General features: G+C 50.2%; 1 protein-coding gene across 2 annotated transcripts in view; it reads right to left on the bottom strand.

Annotated features, from left to right (window-relative positions):
• The window catches only part of SLCO2B1 (solute carrier organic anion transporter family member 2B1), a 53,270-nt gene that overhangs the window by 14,638 nt on the left and 19,703 nt on the right, over positions 1-18,929 (bottom strand). Inside the window, exons 2-9 of one of the 2 annotated variants that reach the window (XM_077341162.1) lie at positions 18,373-18,449; positions 17,326-17,463; positions 17,056-17,218; positions 13,317-13,532; positions 11,837-11,935; positions 8,196-8,326; positions 5,970-6,020; positions 2,942-3,044 (exon numbers count right to left, since the gene is read on the bottom strand). In XM_077341162.1, coding sequence (XP_077197277.1) covers positions 2,942-3,044; positions 5,970-6,020; positions 8,196-8,326; positions 11,837-11,935; positions 13,317-13,532; positions 17,056-17,218; positions 17,326-17,463; positions 18,373-18,426 — 955 coding nt within the window. In that variant the 5' untranslated portion in view covers positions 18,427-18,449. The remainder of the gene's footprint in view (positions 1-2,941; positions 3,045-5,969; positions 6,021-8,195; positions 8,327-11,836; positions 11,936-13,316; positions 13,533-17,055; positions 17,219-17,325; positions 17,464-18,372; positions 18,450-18,929) is intronic. The other variant, XM_077341163.1, reaches the window with a different exon arrangement.

Genomic DNA, 18,929 nt, shown 5'->3' with positions numbered 1-18,929 from the left:
AGCAAGGTTCATGTTGCCTTTTCTGTTCTCTCTCTCAGGCGTTCAAATAACTCCAACTCAAGCACCTCGATTCAAGCCCAGGAACATCTTAGAACCAAAAAACATGTTCAGGATACACTCTTCCAAGAGTCAAAAGTTCCCTGAATCAGAGACCAAGCGTTGGCTGTACTTTTCCTACCAGTATCTGACCAAGGGAGCTTTGACTCTCAAAGACTTCTACCCTTAAAATATTATTGGTCTCTGGGTTCAGATCTAGACATTCTACAAAGTTTGAGTCCAGGTTAAGTCCAGGAGCACCTTTAAGACCAACCAAGTTTAATTCAAGAAGTAAACCTTTGCATGCACGCACGCTTCCTCAGACAAAACGAAATGGGAATTTCTGGCCCAAACTTCCCTTTCCCATGTTCTTAAGTTTGCATATGATCTTTTATGGTTTTCTTATGATTCACGTAATATTTATATTTCTTTATGCCCAATATAATTTCAATATTCTGGGGGACATCAGCTCTTTTGAGGGGGCACCTCTTTTTGTTGTTTGTCTTGGTTCTGAGGTTCCCTTTCCCCCTGGTTTTGTTTCTGTTACTAGTGCCACCCATTGTCATGAACCCTGATTCATGCCACCTCCCCTGATAGGAGTCTCCCATCTCCTCCAGGCCGGTTGTCATAAAACCATATCAGGAAAAAAAATTTCAGTCAGAGTAGTTCAGCAGTGGAATAGGCTGCCTAAGGAGGTGGTGAGCTCCCCCTCACTGGCAGTCTTCAAGCAAAGGTTGGATACATACTTTTCTTGGATGCTTTGGGCTGATCCAGCGTTGAGCAGGGGGTGGGACTGTATGGCCTGTATGGCCCCTTCCCACTCTAGGATTCTATGATTCATAAATCCGTTTGCTGGTTCCTTGCCGCCTCTGCATTATAAAGCTGCCCTCAGCAGGGTTCCCTTATCTCCCTAGCTTTCTTGTGACCTTGCCAGTCTCACTTGAGACTCAACAGGAGAACCGGTTTAGATCAAAGCGGGGCCATCTGGCTCTGCTGGGAACTTTTGTAACTTTTTTGCAAATGTATATTTCCTGCCATCCTGGGCAGAGTCTGCGCTTACTTTGTTTATTCCATTGTCAATCCTGTTGAATTCTGATTGCTTTGAACTCGGGTCTTCCTCTCCCCCCCCCTTCTCACTGAAACAGGAAAGTCTTGCACGTGGTTAGGGAGGCTCAGAAGAGGGGGGGCAAATGGAGACTCTTTCTTTGTTTTCTTGAAGGGGGGGAGAGGATCAAAGAAGTCAGAGGAGGGAGGAAAAAATCCTTTCTTTTCTTGAAGGTGGGGGGGAACGAAGAAGGCACAAAAAAAAAAAATCCAAGGCTGACAGAAGTTGAGAGAAATTAGGGGGCTTCTCCTTTAAGGCAGGCTTGTCACATGACCACCTGTAGCCAATCACGGGTCCTCTACCACAGAGGAGAGCCCAGATTCAAAACAATATGATTTTATAATATATTCAGGATTAAAAGCACTCTAAGATATCGCACAATAAAAGTAGGGTCACTGCGGATCAATCCTTCTTGCTACAGAAGGAAATTTTAAATCTCCCCAAAATCCAAACGGAAATCGTATTCCGTGTAGAGGGCAGGGACTGAATCGATCTGGGGTTGGAATAAAAGCTCCATGCAGTTTACACCCTGGTCCCCACTATGAGTACATCTTAATATCTATTGTATCCTTTTTCCTGCCATGACATTTGTTCACCGAGTCCTGGCACCTACTAGCCGTTGTATTGTTCTGTTAACAATACATTCCTTTGGATCTTCCCTCTGCCTGAGATCTTGGAAGCTCCTTTATCACAGACTTTGCTGGCTGACTTCTGCCTGATTCCAGGCACCCATCAAGCAGGCCAAATCCCGGATCTGATCTTTTGCACATGGATCCGATTGCCATCAATGCCGCTCCTTGGTCAGACCACTGTGCGGTGAAGGCCCAGCTCCATCTGCCACTAACGCCCCCGTTCAGGAAGGGGTTGTATTTTTGCCCACCCGCAAAGAGCTATGGATCCAGAGGGCTTCTGAAAGCCCTCCAGGACCCAATCCCCACTTGGCAACCTGTTGGATGATCTGGTCAGTGACTGGCATGCTTGGATGCTGGCAGCCCTTCCTCCCTGGTGCCCTCTCCAGCCCCCACCTCAGGTGGGCTCCCTGGTATGCCACAGAGCTACGTGATAGGAAAATGGAACTGAGATGGCTAGAACACTCACCCCCCCACACCCCAAATCGCCAATGATGGGCCTGGAGGGGTGGGAAGTGGAGGGGCCCTGGGTGGGCGTGTCCACAGCTCTGCTTCCCAACCCTATTCTGCACGAACACGCCACTTCTGGGGGTCCTCAAAGCGTAAAGGATATTTGGGCCTAACTGTTAAAAAGTCGATAAAGGCTGGTCTAAGGAGACTGACGTGGATGGAGTGGTGGTCCAGTTCAAGAGAAGGTAGCGTCACGTGTGCTCTTCACAAGGTGGGCAGTGCTGTCCTGAGACCTGCCTTTCTCCAGTAAGCAAGTGTCTTTTCACATTTCCAAAGGTGTAGTGTGGCAGGTTTCGGAAGTATAATGTTATTGAAAGGAAACAGAGCCTGCAGGCCTGAACGTGGGAAGGGAGCATTTCGGGTAATTCCGAGGAGGTAGAATTCTTAGGGGATGAGCCAGAAAATGGTATGGTTTATCCTGACTGAGAATTTATCTGTACATCAAGTTTTAGTATGCTATGTTCCTGACGAGAAGTTTAAAACTGCCGTTTTATGGCACCCCTGGAAATTCTCAGGCCATCAATGGGCAAAAATTATAGGCTCATCTCTGGCTTTTTGTCACTCCCTGGATCTATTAGCAGCCAGCTACTCCTGGATATCTGGCTGAATTTTGCCTTGTGAGCCGCTTGGGCTTCCCTGTGGCTGGCAGACCAAGACTTACTTCTGATGAACTCTGACAGTTGGAGATCTTCAGGTCTCCTTTTCTGCTCCTCTACTGGCAGGCTCTTGCTCGATTCCTCAACCACCTTTTGTGGATCTTCTTCCTAGAAGGAGGCAAGAGGGGCTATAATGTAAGAACATGGGAGAAGCCATCTTGGATCAGGCCAGTGGCCCATCCAGCCCAACACTCTGTGTCACTCAGGGGCCATCAGGAGGTCCCACCAGCGGGGCCAGAACTCCAGAAGCCCTCCTCACTCTTGACCACTAAGCACCATGGAGACAGAGCATCAATTCTCCGGAAATAAGACCTTAAGAGGAACCATGTTGGCTCAGGCTAATGGCCCGTCCAGCCCAACACTCTGGGTCACACTCTGGCCAAAACCCAGGGGTCATCCGGAGGTCCACCAGCGGGGCCAGAACACCAGAAGCCCTCCCACTCTTGACCACCAAGCACCATGGAGACAGAGCATCCCGGCCCCAGACACAAGAACCTAAGAGGAGCCCTGCTGGATCAGGCCAGTGGCCCATCTAGTCCAACACTCTGGGTCACACAGAGGGGCCAAAACCCAGGGGTCATCAGGAGGTCCACCAGCAGGGCCAGAACTCCAGAAGCCCTCCCACTCTTGACCACCAAGCACCATGGAGACAGAGCATCCCTGCCCCAGACACAAGAACCTAAGAGGAGCCCTGTTGGATCAGGCCAGTGGCCCATCTAGTCCAACACTCTGGGTCACACAGAGGGGCCAAAACCCAGGGGCCATCAGGAGGTCCCCCAGCAGGGCCAGAACCCCAGAAGCCCTAAAAGGGTATAATGAGAAGTGTGCTCATTTCATCAATCTGCAATAGTTATTGTGAACAGATGCTGCTGTCTTCAACTGAATCAAACCACTTGCCCTTCAAGGACAGTACTGTCTACTCAGGCTGGCAGCTGCTCTCCAGCAGACTCAGGCAGAGGTCGTTCCCATCACCGGTTGCCTCGTCTTTTTAACAGGAGGAGCCAGGATTGAACCAGGGATCTTCTCCATGCCAAGCAGTTGCTCTTCCACTGAACTACAACCCGTCCCCCGTGACTTCACGGATGCTAGCAGCCTGTCTGTCTCATGGGAGATACCAGCAAAGGAACAATGCTGTTTGTCACAATAAAAGATGGCCTGAGACCAACAGTGCCAGCTTACATAAAATCATAGAATTCTAGAGTTGGAAGGGACCTCCTGGGTCATCCAGTCCAACCCCCTGCACTAGGAAGGACACTCACAACCCTCTCGCTCATCCACTGTCACCTGCCACCCCCTTAAGCCTTCACAGAATCAGCCTCTCTGTCAGATGGCTTCCAATTGGAGAACCCACCACCTCCCGAGGAAGCCATGATTCAAGAGAGAAACTGGGAGCTCTTGTTTTGATGGGGATTAACTGCAGGTGTTTTCTCAAGCCACCAGCTGCTGGAGTTTATTTTTGAAAGCTCTTCTTCCCAAAACTGGTAGCGCAAAGGTTCTGTGTTTTAGGATGCTTAGGGCTGATCCTGCGTTGAGCAGGGAGTTGGACTAGATGGCCTGTGTGGCCCCTTCCAACTCTATGATTCTGTGATTCCGCGAGTGACTTGTGGGAGGGAGAGAGACAACATGTGGGTGGGCTGCTACTTGGCCACGTGTTCTGGCTCATATTAAGAAGGAAAGAATTTCTCCCCTGAATGGAGATGTGGTGGATCATGAGGAGATGAGAAGGTTTGAGAGACATCTCAAACTCATATTATCTATATTTGTTTGTGATCCTGTTCTTCCCAATTAATCTGCAGAGGCCATTGTTACAAGAAGGTGGATTTCCCCTCCATGCCTGACACATGCTTTGCAAGGAAGGATGCCAGCGTAAGCAAGGAAAAAACAACAACCCACGTGGCTCCATAAATCCTGTATGTTTGCAAAGAATATGTTTCAACTGTCGTACTGTAGTCTTGTATTTCAATTGGAGGTCAACGAAGCTGAGCAAGAAGTATCTCGTCTTCAATATCTTTATTATTATTATTATTATTATTATTATTATTATTATTATTATTATTATTATATTTATTTCCCGCCACTCCCTACAGGCTCGTGGGGGTAGTCTTAAAATCCCCCATTAAAACCCCCACTAAAAGACTATAAAAATACCCAACACGGCGGTAAATACCACTCTCCCCTACCCGAACAAGGGCATTGGGGGATGGAGGGTGATGATGAATACTTCAGAATACTTTAATAATCATCATTAAACACAACCAAGTCTGGTATTCCCAGGTAATGACTAGTTTCGTTGTTGGACTTCCTCAGTTGCATAATTATTGTACGAGACCAATACATTCAAACAGAGCTCAAAGTCTTTGGGGTGCAACCTGTGTTCTGTTACCCAAGAGATTTTGAGCTCTGCTTGGATGTATTGGTGGCATACAATGATGTTACAACTGAGGAAGGTCAACAACGAAACTAATCATTACCTTGTATGTTGCGCAGCATCCAGGTGTGACCTAGGGGTCCCCTGGAATTACTGCTCAGCTCCAGGCAACAGAGATCAGATCCCCTGGAGAAACTGGATGCTTTGGAGGGGGATTTTATGAGGTCCCTTCTCTTTCCCTATCTCTGCCTTATGTAGGTTCCACCCCCAAACTCCCCAGGTTTCTCCCAACCTGGAGCTGGCAACCTTAGCTGCGAAGGGGTCTCTCTCTCTCTCTCTCCCTGATGATTTCTGGGAGCTGCACCAAACGACTGAGTCATGCCTTCATTGGTACTTTCTCTGCCCCTCTCTGACTTGGGGGTTAACCAAAGTATTTCCAGAGCACTTCCAGAATTCATTACCATGGATTGTTTTCCCCTAGACTCCCTACGGGGCAAATCAATTTAGCACCGTGCAAGAGAACGTAGCATAAAATCAAACAGACGGAGCAGAGTCAGCACTCTGCCTACAGCAAGAAAAGTTCTGCTTAAACATCCTTTGGCAGAAAGGGGGAAGTTCATGCCTCCTGCTGGTTTGCCTTTCTGGTGACCTTCAAGTAGGCTTACCTGAAACTTTACATGCCTTGGTAGATCTGTGGGAGAGCGTGGAACATTTTGCTGTAGGACAATCACACACGATGTGTAAATATGGGCATTTAAAGCCAAGTGACCGTATCTTACAGAAAAAAACAGAGATTACTGCAATTCTAAGTCTACTGCTTTGGCTATTGGATGTCCCCCGTTCTACAGACTGAATTAATTTACATGATTTAGCTTCGCCCTGCCCTGGATGGCCCAAGGGAGACAGATCTTGTCTGGTCTCAGAAGCTAAGCAGGGTCGGCCTTGGTTAGCTCTCGGATGGGAGGCCACAAAAGAAGTCCAGAGCCACTATGTGGTCCTAGAGCAGAAGTGGCCAAACTGTGGCTCTCAGATGCCCATAAACTACAATTCCCATGAGCCCCTGCCCGCAGCTGCTGGAATTGTAGCCAGTTTGGCCACCCCTGCCCTATAGGGGAGGGGTAGTCAACCTGTGGTCCTCCAGATGTTCGTGGACTACAATTCCCATGAGCCCCTGCCAGCGAATGCTGGCAGGGGCTCATGGGAATCGTAGTCCACGAACATCTGGAGGACCACAGGTTGACAACCCCTGCTATAGGGTACATGAACTGTGATGTGATGGTACTTTCCACCAACCCATCTTGAGTTTCATTGAGAAAGGCCAATAATGTACAGAAATAAAATACATTTGGAGTTGAGAGTCTTCCCCCTCCGCCAGGTTTCTGTGACAGCTCTTTGCTGTGCTAAGCACATGTCTGTGAGCGTAATCCTGTGGATGCTGATCAAAGAGAAAGCTTTGATCTAGTTCCGAGGAGGGAAATGGTGGGGTGGGTGTAGATATGGGTGTGTGTAGTCAGCTCCAAATCCTCTCCCCATTCTAACTCTTGAGGTCTTTCTCTCTGTTCCCAGCCGAGCCACAATCTTCCAAAAGGGCTTCCGTCTCCGGATCAGCACTCTGAGTCCAGGGGTACCAGTCTTAAAGGAGTTCCTGGACTCAAGATTTGTTCTACTGCTTCAGACTAACATGGCTGCCCACCTGATTAGGAAATTCATGGAGTTAAGATGGGGGGGGGGGAGCATGTCATAACACCAGAGAACCCAACCACCCACGCTGCCTTTTCCTCCAGGGGAACTCATGCCTGTCAACCTGGGGTTCACTTGTAATTCCAGGAGGTTTCCAGGCCTCCACCTGGTGCAACGAGCTCCTGGAAGAGCTCAGGGCCTTGCAGGAGCTTTCTAAGGGCATTTCCGCACATCGAAAAAATAGCGTTACGCTAGCTGAATGGCGTAGTGCTAAATATTATCGCGCCTCTGGCCATTCCTCACCTTCTTGCTATCTTGTTGTAGTCTGCTACCTTTTCATGTTTCTTACACTCTGCAAGCGCATCTGGAAATGGCGGAAGGGAGCAACGCGGTTTATCCACGACTCTCTTCCGCCTGTCAATCAAGCTAGGCAGCCAATCCCCTTTCGCCTTTTATTAAAGGTCCTGCGATGCCCACCAATTTCTTTAAAATATTAATAGTTCTCTGTTTAGACGCCTATGCATCTAATCATAGATGTATAGTGTATTTTAGAACGCCACCCCTTATGGAATCACAAGTCTTGAGTCTTTTAAAAATTAATCTCGTTCCTGATTTTTGTGAGGGAGGGAGGGAACTGTAGAGAGGCATGCTTTATGTGACAACTTTGGGGGAAATTCTTTTTGGCTTTGCCTGCATGCTTGTGCACTTATTCATTGCTCCAGGCAGTTCATCTTAAAAAAAATCCCCAACAACATCTCCAGTTGAAAGGACCAGGCAGGAGGGGATGAGAAAAACAGCCACTGTGAGTTGACAATATTCACTTTGATAGACTGATGGTCTAATTCAATAAAAGGCAGCTTCATGTGTATTTGGGGAGGGGCCTTGGCTCATTGGAAGAGCCTCTGCTTGGCATGCAGGAGGCAGTGAGACCCCTGGAAAGCCATAGAGATGGGCTGTGGCTCAATGGCCTACAGGAGGTCCCCGTTTCAATCTCCAGCACCTCCAGCTAAAACAACCAGGAAGGAGGGGATGGGAGAGACCTGCACCTAAGACGCTGCTGGTCCAAGAGGTCAATACTGACCTTGAGGGACCAAGGGCCTGGTTCAGCGTAAAGTAGATGCAAGCGTTTCTGAGGGCTAGATTTTAGTTGCACAAGGGCGAAGCACTTAGGGCACTGCCTGCAGCCGCCCACTCCCTAGGTGGGTCCTCACCTCTTTCAGCATCATTCTTGGGAAGAAGAAAAAAGGTATTGCTGCGACGGCGGCCAAAGTGGAGGTGAAGATGAAGCCCAGCCACCAGGCGCCGACCCATCGTGGATCATTGGAGGTGAGCTGAATTTCCGCTGAAATGCAAGCAGATGGAAGAGCTGAGTGCCGTCCCGCGGGAAGGGAGGGGAGACACTGGGGGTCACTCAGCAAGGCTGCTTCCAGATGGTGATTTGGTACCCCAGCCCTAGAAATCCAGGTTCCTAGTTCTGGGGGGGGGGGAATTCTTGGAGATTTGGGGAGGTGGAGCCTGGGGAGGGCAGAGTGTGGGGAAGTGCAGCGCCTCAGTGGGGTATAATGCCACAGAGTCTGCCTTCCAAAGCAGCAACCATTTCCGCACGAGGAATATTTAACTGGACAGCCTCCGAATGTTGGCGGCTTATAGAGCCCCTTCCTCATGACGCTGCCAACATCCCGAGGCTGTCCGGCAGACGGATCAAGATTCAGCCATTTTTAAAGTGCAATGTGGAAAATCCAGGAAAGTGGATTTACCGCCCTTTATCGCACGTCACAGCAATGAGCAAGCAGCGAGCAACCAGGGATAAGACCATCAGTATTTCCCTGGGCAGCAAGAAAGGGCCACAAGAGACAAACGCTGGCACATCCCTTCCTGCCCACCCACTCACCATCTGCACTAGTTCACAGAATCAGCCTCTCCGTCAGATGGCTCTCCAGCCTCTGCTTAAAAACTTCCAAGGAAGGAGAACCCACCACCTCCCGAGGAAGCCTGTTCCACTGAGAAATCGCTCTGACTTCTGGATGTTGAGCTAAAAATTCTTTTCAATTAATTTCAACCCACTGGTTTTGGTCCGATCCTCTGGGGCAACAGAAAACAACTCTTCTCCAACTTCAAGTATTTGAAGATGGCTATGATATCACCTCCTAGTTGTCTTCTCTTCAGGCTAAACAGACCAAGCTCCCCCAACCTTTCTTTATACGTCTTGGGCTCCAAACCCCTCACCATCTTTGTTGCCCTCCTCTGGACACGCTCCAGTTTGTCTCCATCCCTCTTCAATTGTAGTTCCCCAAACTGAACACAGGACTCCAAGTGAGGCCGAACCAGAGCAGAGTAAAGAAATAACATCACTTCATGGGATCTGGATGCTATGCTTTTGATACAGCCCAAAATCCCATTTGCCTTTTTAGACACCAAGTCACACTGCTGACTCATGTTCAGTGTATGATCTACTAAGACCCCCCAGATCTTTTTCACACGTACTACTGCCAAGACAGGCCTCCCCCATCCTATAGTGACACATTTGATTTTTCCTACCTAAATAAAGACATTAATCACTATTGAAATTGATTTTATTCACTTTAGCCCAGTTTTCCAACCTGTCAAGATCACCCTGCATCCTGATTCTGTCTCCTGGTGTGTTTGCTTCCCCTCTCAGTATAGTATTATCTGCAGATTTAATAAGCCCCCCCCCCCTCTAATCCCTCATCCAAACCATTTATGAACATGTTGAACAACACAGGACCCCGGACAGATCCCTGGGGCACTCCACTCGTTACTCCTCTCCAAGATGATGATGAACCACTTACAAGAACCCTTTGGGCGCAATTTGTCAACCAGTTCTCGCTCCACCTAACAAGAATATTTGGGACCTTTACTGAAATCAAGATAAACTATATCCACAGAATAATACAAATAAATAAAAAAGTAAAATTCCCCTGCCCCAGCAAGTTAGAAACTTTCTCAAAAAAGAGAGATAAGGTCAGTTTGACATCACGTGTAATCGAGAAACCCTTAGTCCAGATACATCTGGAGAGTCACAGTTTGGCCACTCCCACATAAAGAAGAACATTCAAAGTTTAATAGTCCTTTGAGGTTTGTCTGTATCACATTATGCTTTATAATGTTTTGGGAAGTGCTGCAGCATCCTCACCAAATTGGTAATTATGTGTTTGGAACTTTTAAGAGATGGCTCCCGATGAATATTGATTCTGTCTACTCACTGTCTTGCAGTTTGCTTTGCTGCTGGACTATTCCCACACCATGAACCCTTCTTGTTGCCAATTTCTATTTGGGGGCCTGGAACTCTCCCAGAATGACAAGTGGCCTCCAGATGACAAAGATCAATTCCTCCGGAGAAAATATAGGGTTTCTGGGTCCCCCCTGGCCCCCTGAATGGGATAGAATCATAGAGTTGGAGGGACCTCCTGGGTCATCTAGCTCAACCCCCTACACTGTGCAGGACACTCACATCCGTATTGCTCCTCCACTGTCACCTGCCACCCCCTTGAGTCTTCCCAGAATCAGCCTCTCCGTCAGATGGCTCTCCAGCCTCTGTTTAAAAATCTCCAAAGATGGAGAACCCACCAAAATGTTTCATGACCGCTCTGCCTTTTGGCCTGTTCCAGTTTCGGGACAAAAGAGGGCTTTGCTTATCAACTCCACTTGAGTAGCCCATTGGTCAGTCACCTTGATGGCTGGCTCACCTGGAGGCTGGCATCCCCAAGAAAATGCCTGCTTTGGAGGGTGAGCCCTAGGGCGTTATGCCTGAATGTTCTGGGAAGGCTCAAGGGGGTGGCAGGCGACAGTGGATGAGTGAGGGGGTTGTGAGTGTCCTGCAGAGTGCAGGGGGCTGGACTAGAAGACCCAGGAGGCACCTTCCAACTCTATGATTCTATGATCACCCTCCCTCAACTCTCCCGGAAATGCCCAACGGCAACTGTTCAGTCCATGGGTTCAGAGGTGGACACGGACACCGGCCATGACTAGGACCCCAGAATGGGACAATCAGAACTGGGAACTGACCTCCCTCACACCCCGAAACCCCCAATTCAATATACACGCAAACAAGGGATCTTCTTGCCAGAGAACGCTGTTGGTCAATTTTGGTTTAAACTGACTGGATGTGGCAGAAGGAATCAAGCCACGTGTGGGTCAATTAGACTAAGCCTCGGACCTCCAGCTTAGTCCTTGGCAGGACTACAGACAATGGCCCACCCAGTCCAACACTCTGTGTCACTCAGGGCCCAAAACCCAGGGGCCATCAGGAGGTCCACCAGCAGGGCCAGAACTCCAGGAGCTCTTCCACTGTCCCCCCCCCCCACACCAAGCACGAAGAAGACAGAACATCCCTGCCCCAGACATAAGACCATAACAGAAACCCTGCTGGATCAGGCCAAGGGCCCATCCAGTCCAACAATCTGTGACTCACAGTGGCCAAATCCCAGGGGCCTTCAGGAGGTCTATCAGCAGGGCCAGAACCCCAGAAGCTCTGTCATGGTTGTCCTCCAAGCACCAAGAGGTCAGAGCATCATTGCCCCAGACACAAGAACCTAAGAGAAGCCCTGCTGGGTCAGGCCAGTGGCCCACCCAATTCAACCCTCTGTGTCACACAGTGGCAAAAATCCAGGGGCCATCAGGAGGTCCACCAGCAGGGCCAGAACTCCAGGAGCCCTCCCACCGTGGCCCCCAAGCTCATCACCATGGATGGACCTCTGCTCCAGATGCTTATCCAGTCCCCTCTTGAAGAGGTCTACGCTTGTAGCCGCCGCCACCTCCTTTACGATGAATCCCACATATCAACTCTGGTGCTCTCGGCATGACAGTCGCACGGACGCTCTCCTAAACTCACCTGTGGGGACCTTGTCGACGTCCACGTAGATGCGCAGCATGACCGACATCAGGACAAAGGCTATTGCAGGCCCGAGCGTGGTTGCTGCGAAGATGATCCCTACAAAAGAAGGGTGGGGGGAATGGAAAGGCAAATCGAAGGAACCATTTCAGTGCCAGTGTGCGGTAGAAGAGCTGGGTTCGAATCCAGACACACCTGCAGGGGTGGCCAAACAGTGGCTCTCCAGGTGTCCATGGACTACAATTCCCATGAGCCCCCTTGCCAGCATGCGCTCGTGGGAATTGTAGTCCATGGATATGTGGGGAGCCACAGTTTGGCTACCCCTGCAGGGGCTCATGGGAATTGTAGTCCAGGGACATCTGGAGAGCCACAGTTTGCCCCCCCCCCGCCTTAGAGACGAGCCAGAGTTCAGGAGTATGTGACAATGGGAGCTTTGACCGTGGAAGGCTGTGCTGGCAGACTCAGATCTAGCAATACAGTCGTTCCAGGAGAGGCACCATGCTAGTTTGCGGCAGAAGAGGTACATTTGAACCCAGGAGCACCTTTGGGACCAACGAGATTTTTTTTTGGGGGGGGGGTGAGCTTTCAAGAACTAAAGCTCCCTCCAGCAGATATAATGATCTAAGGCAGCCTGTTCCAACCTTGTGATCACAGAGGAGAACCTGAAATAAATGTTCAGTCTTCGAGGAGCTCTGGAAGTGATGTCACCTGGCCACACCTCCCTGCCACACCCCCGGAATTGACATCACCACCTGCATTAAGAGGCAGGGTTGAGGAGGACGGAAGAGGGAGAGGCAGGAGGTGATTCGAGGCGGGAGCAAGTGTTCAGGTGCCACCCCCTCCGAGGTGCACAAACCATGAGAGAACTCACCCATGCTTGGGGCGGGGGGGGGAGGGAGCCGGTGGCTGGTCCCCTATCTTGTGGCTGAGTCCATTAAGCAGGAGGGGAAAGGCTGCAGACCCCCAGGAGTCCACAGACCCCCGGTTGGGAATCCCTCATCTAAGAAACATAGTGCGCAAGTTAGCCCAAAAAATAGCCCTCCCAGCCATGTTATTTCTGTGAGTGGAACTGGCCACCTGGGCTGACTTAAGCTTGAGTTAGTCCAGAAAGAAAACAGGTATGATACTGCTTTGGGACAGAAATGAAGACAGGCAAGACTGCTCTTGTGGAGGCAAAAAGACTACTGTAAGCCGCTTTGAGCCTCCTTCGGGTAGGGAAAAGCGGCATCTAAGAACCACTTCTTCTCCTTCTCCTTCTCCTTCTCCTTCTCCTTCTCCTTCTCCTTCTCCTTCTCCTTCTCCTTCTCCTTCTCCTTCTCCTTCTCCTTCTCCTTCTCCTTCTCCTTCTCCTTCTCCTTCTCCTTCTCCTTCTCCTTCAAGATGTGGCTTTTCCCATACTCCAGTTCAGGGGCCTTGCCAACCCCTGTGTGCATCACGGCCCACAAGGACCGGGTGCTAAGTAGCCCTTGGGCAGACTTACCCACATAGAGCGGAGAGTTGCTTTTGCTGGCAAAATCGTCAATGTAGGAGATGCCGAAGGGCTGGATGGGAACAGCGCCGATGCCCAACAGAGCCTGCCCGAGAAGCAGGAGGAAGAGGGCCACTTGGCTTTCACTCGCCTTCTGCGGCGTGCATTGCTCGGTCTCAGGCAAGCTCAGCTGGCCGGGGACACAGATGTCCGTACTGTTTGATTTCCCTGCAGAAGCAAAGGGGAACATGGTCAGGCTCCCGCTCTTCCTTAGAATCATAGAATCATAGAGTTGGAAGGGGCCTCACAGGCCATCTAGTCCAACCCCCTGCTCAACGCAGGATCAGCCCAGAGCATCCTAAAGCATCCAAGAAAAGTGTGTATCCAGCCTTTGCTTGAAGACTGCCAGTGAGGGGGAGCTCACCACCTCCTTAGGCAGCCTATTCCACTGCTGAACTACTCTGACTGTGAAAATACTTTTCCTGATATCTAGCCTATATCGTTGTACTTGAAGTTTAAACCCATTACTGCGTGTCCTCTCCTCTGCAGCCAGCAGAAACAGCATCCTGCCCTCCTCCGAGTGACAACCTTTCAAATACTTTCAAATTCCTTGCCCAAGGCCGGCGTGGTGTAGTGGCTAAGAGAGACGGACTTTAATCTAGAGAACTGGGCTTGATTCCCCGCTCCTCCTCTTGTGTAAATTATGCAATTAAAACCAACTGTCTCATATTTGAGTTCCCCAAGGACTCTCAGGCGCATGTCATCAGGACCCAAATGCAACGTAGTTTTTAATTTCTTCGATAGGTCTGGACTATCGTCTCTGGTCACCCCAATCTGACTCAGTTTGTCAAGACTTCCTTCCCGAAAATCGGGGCTGTGACATGGGCACATTCCCCACCCTTTCCACGGCGAACACAGAAGCAAAAAATGCATTGAGCTTCTCTGCCATCTCCCCATCTTCCTTTAGCAATCCTTTTATTTCTTGTTTGTCCAAAGGCCAACTGTTTCTCTGCCTGGTTTCCTGCTCTAGAGATTTTTAAAGAAATGTTTCCCTCAATGCTTTTTGCATGCCTAAATGCTGAATTCCGTTTCTTTTGCTGGAGCCTGCGGTCCCTTCTGCTCATTTCATTGGGGCAGGCAGACCTTCCACCTTTTAAAAGAAACCTCTTAACCTTTTATAGCTTCCTTGACTTGTTAAGCTTGCAAGAATTTGAAAAGTTTTGGCTTTCTGTGCCTGCAGAGTGGGATCTGCACTTCAGGTAGAGTGGTTTTAAATAGCTTCCAAGCATCCTCTGGGAATTCGACTCCCTTGTGTTTCCTTTCTTCTAACCCGACCCCTCCTTTTGTAAAGTTCCCTCTTGTAAAGTTTCCTCGTCTGAAATTAAATATTACGGTTTTGGACTCGAGGGGCAACTTTCCATTGCTGAAAAGAAGTTGGGAACGCTCTTCAGGTAACTGTGGGCATCTCACCTAAGACGGGCATAACTTTGAATGCAGCCTGGTGCCATGCGTAGCACTTTGGTTATTATCAGTCTTGCTGGGTGGCAAAAATGGCAATGCATCCTGTGCTTGTACAGTTCAAATGGGGACTGACAGTCTTGTCCATCGTGGCTTCCATCGATTCTTAATTGCCTGTGGGAGCTTTTTCGATACACTGCCTTGCCCGGCTGCCGATCGAGCCTGCACAGGAGACGAGCTTGATGTTCGCCTGCAAACGCCCCCTCTGAATCCCAGCCAGCCCACTTCCTCTGCAGAGTGTGAACAGATCCAAGGAAACTCCATTTAGGTTATTCCCTCACTCTGATGCGTCGGTTCACTCTCAGACATAAAAGAACCAAGTGTCCTTCTGGGTTTTTAAATAGATTATAGTGACCTCAAAGCTCTCCTGGGCTATGGCTCATTTTTACCAGGTGCCTTTTCGGTCCTGGCCCCGACCTGGTGGAATGAGCTCCTGGGTGAGCTGCAGGCCCTGTGGGAGCTTCCAGTGTTTCACAGGGCCTGCAAAAGAGAGCTCTTCCACCAGGTCTACGGTTGAGGCTGGGGCAGTGAGGAAGATCGATGCCCCCCCCTCCTGGTGTCAAACTGCAACACTGGTTATTTTGTCTCTCTGTCCTCTTCCTTCTAGAGGTAAGCGTGGGATGGGGGGGGGGGGTGTTTCCGCCATGTTGTTGGTTTAGTGTACCTTATATTTTTGTGTCCATTTTCATGTGGCTTTAAGGTAAAGGTATCCCCTGTGCAAGCACGGAGTCATGTCTGACCCTTGGGGTGACGCCCTCTAGCGTTTTCATGGCAGACTCAATACGGGGTGGTTTGCCAGTGCCTTCCCCAGTCATTACCGTTTACCCCCCAGCAAGCTGGGTACTCATTTTACCGACCGTGAGCCGGCTGCTGGGATCGAACTCCCAGCCTCATGGGCAGAGCTTCAGACTGCATTTCTGCTGCTTTAGCACTCTGCGCCAGAAGAGGTTCTTATGTGGCTTTAATGGGGCTTTTATCTGGACATGTGCAATCTGCCACGAGCCAGCTCAGGACTGGCGAGTTAACAAATTTACCAACAACAACAACATGCAGCCAACTTCTATTACCCAGAAGGCACAGCAACCAGTCTGCCTGTTGCAAGGCACCTCTAGTGCCACATGGTCTCTGACATCTCCAGGCTAGGCAGTTGAGCACAGTGTGGGATGCAGACCCCAAAATATGTTGCATGAGAAATTTCTCCAGAGCGGGGTTCCTCAGCTTGTTTCCACCCCCAGGTGCCTCTGCAAATGGCTGCCTTAGGGGGAGGAGCCAAGTGCAGAATGACAGGGAGTGAGCTTGTGCTTAAAATGAACGGTAAATCCCCAACCTTTCAGGCAGACCGATTAATGGGAGGCCTTTTAAAATGAACGTATCTTTGAGAAATACTTTCTTGCTCACGCAGAGCGTACCTGCCATTTAAAAAATCTCCACTGCCAATTAGACTCCCAGGGGCCAATCAGAAGCCCTGCTGGGCAAAAGCTCCACCAGGCCCCGCCCACTTTCCAAAATCAGGTATCCGGAAAGGGATTGCTGGGTGCTGTGGGGCCCATAGGCACCAAGTTGGGGATAATTGCCCTAAAGATTACGTTGATGGCCAAAGTAGGACTCTCAAGGCATCCATTGACTGCAATTCCCCTGAGCCCTTGCCGGTGAAAGATCCCAAGAAGGAAACCTTGACCAAATCGTGCCTCGGAGAGGGGAAAAGTATGTCTGTTGGCTGAAGAGTTCCTCAGTGGTTAACTCATTCAAAAAACATTCCTTGACCCAGTCACAGCGGGGAAACCCTGCAGGAGGGCTGGGGAGGAGCTTTAGTGAGTCAATGCTCACTTCTTCAGAGTGAGCAATGACTCACAAAAGCTCCTCCCCTGCCACAGATTTTGTTATTGTTGTTATTATTACTATTATTATTATTATTATCGTTTAATTTATATCCCGCCTCCCCCCGGAGGCTCGAGGCAGGTCACATAAAATCAATCCCCTAAAAACAGTAAGAAGAACAAGTCTTGTTACTTGTTAGTCTTGAAGCAGCTCCTGGATTCTAGCTCTTTTTGCCCAACTCCAGGGTCTCAGGAGGTCGTTCCCCTTCCCTATAGCCTGGTTCTTTTAATTGGAGATGCCGGGGATTGAACCGGGGACTTCTTCATGCACAGGAGAGCTTCTTCCACTGAGCCACAGCAGCCCCTTTATCCCTCCCGTGCAAGGCTCCAACCGGCCATCTGTGAAAAGCCCTTACCGGAAACAGACCGATCAAACTCGTAGATATCCAGTATGAACTGAGGAAGGGAAATGATGAAGGCCGCTATGGAGACAAGGATGGCCCCGCAGCCGATCACCCGGGGCCGGTGGACTCGGCTTCCAAAGTAGCTCACAAAGACGATCAGCAGCGTGTTCCCCACCTGGGCGAGCGAGAGAAGAGGCCTGAGAGGCTGGCAGGGATGCAGGAGAAGCCGCCCCCGTGGGAGAAGGGGAGAGGGGGAGGGATGCACCCAGCACAGGGCAGTACCTCGTTGAAGGAGGCCACCAGCCCAGACGTCTGGCTGGAGAATCCGAAGCGCTTCTCGATGGTCGAAACGGAGCCTTTCATGTAGCCAGACGTCATCAGCTGCGTGAGTTGCAGGAAGCTCTGGCACACCACGAAGAACTGCAATGGAAGGAGAGGAACCCAAATCAGAGCCTGACCTGTGTGCTGACAGCCTGTCCAAGCAGCTCAAGGTACTGCCGATGGCCTTTCCCTCCTTCGAGAACGGAAGCTCCGGGGGGGACTCTTTCCCATAGAGTTGCCAGCCTCCAGGTGGGCAGGCAAGGGAAAAAAACATGCTGCTCACAAGACCCTGTAAATGTTTGAAGAATTCATTTTGACTGGAGTAGTATCTTTAACATTTAGCTGCTGTTATAATATTTGAGCAGTGGGCTCCTGGGCGGTGCCAGTCCGGCCTCTGTTTCCAGTCCACAGGCCAATCAGGACGCGCACAGCAACCTGATTGGCTCGTGGACCGGAAACAGAGGCCGAACTGGCCCCCAACGAATCCAGTCTGGCGCAATCGGGGGATTTGAGGGGCGGGGCCTGAGGAGGGAAAAGACCTCAGGCAGGGGTACAATAACCTAGAGCCCCTTCAAAGCAGCCATTTTCCCCCAGGTGATCTGATCTCTGTTGCCTGTAGACCAGTTGGGGATGAAGATTGCCAGCCTGCCATTTGGAGGCTGGCAACCCTGAGCACTCTATGCAAATTCTAGGCGTTGAGGCAGTTCTGTATGAATGGCACCTCCAGCTCATGCAGCCGGCAGGAATGGGTTGGTGGGAGGTGAGGAGACTGAAAGGATGAGCCTTCCAAAGCCTGCCCTGTGGGCATTTCAAAGCTGACTCCTTGTGCTATTTTCTCCTAAAGTTTGCTTTTCTCTCTCTCAGCCTCCGTTTGGCCTTAACCGGAAAAGCTTTATAAAAAGCATTTCTTTGCAAGCAGGGGAGGGAGTCGGGAGGAGGTCTTTTGTGCAAAGCCGAAGTTCTTTTCTTCCAGGGGGCGGGAATCAGGAAGCGCTCCAGAAAACATACCTTGACGGAGCGAAAGGGGTTCACGCAGGATACTTCTTGCGTTTCGGCGGACATCGTTCCAGCCGCTCTTTCAGCCTCTGCAAAAAAAGAAACGGTGCCTTTTTAATGTCAAGAGGTCATCCACGGAGTGCAGACATTCAATGACGGCCCCAAAGAGGCTGCTGGGCAGATACAGCAACAGCAACACCAACAAAACTATTCACCGAGACCACTAAGTGTCCATCATTCTTCACACCATGAGACGCTGCCTTCTGGAATTCTGTGTAGCTAGCAGGGAAAGGGTTAAGCACGCACGCACACCCTCCTCCTCCTCCTCCTCCTCCTCCTCCATGTCCCATAGTGCATTATATGAAGAAGAAGAAGAGAAGAGTTGGTTCTTATATGCCGCTTTTCCCTACCCGAAGGAGGCTCAAAGCGGCTTACAGTCGCCTTCCCATTCCTCTCCCCACAACAGACACCCTGTGGGGTGGGTGAGGCTGAGAGAGCCCTGATATTCCTGCTCGGTCAGAACAGCTTTATCAGTGCCGTGGCGAGCCCAAGGTCACCCAGCTGGCTGC

The sequence above is a fragment of the Paroedura picta genome, chromosome 6 (assembly GCF_049243985.1).
Source record: "Paroedura picta isolate Pp20150507F chromosome 6, Ppicta_v3.0, whole genome shotgun sequence".
Classification (NCBI taxonomy): domain Eukaryota; kingdom Metazoa; phylum Chordata; class Lepidosauria; order Squamata; family Gekkonidae; genus Paroedura; species Paroedura picta.
Note: the sequence above shows the minus strand (reverse complement) of the source record. Positions and strands in the feature narration are given on the sequence as shown.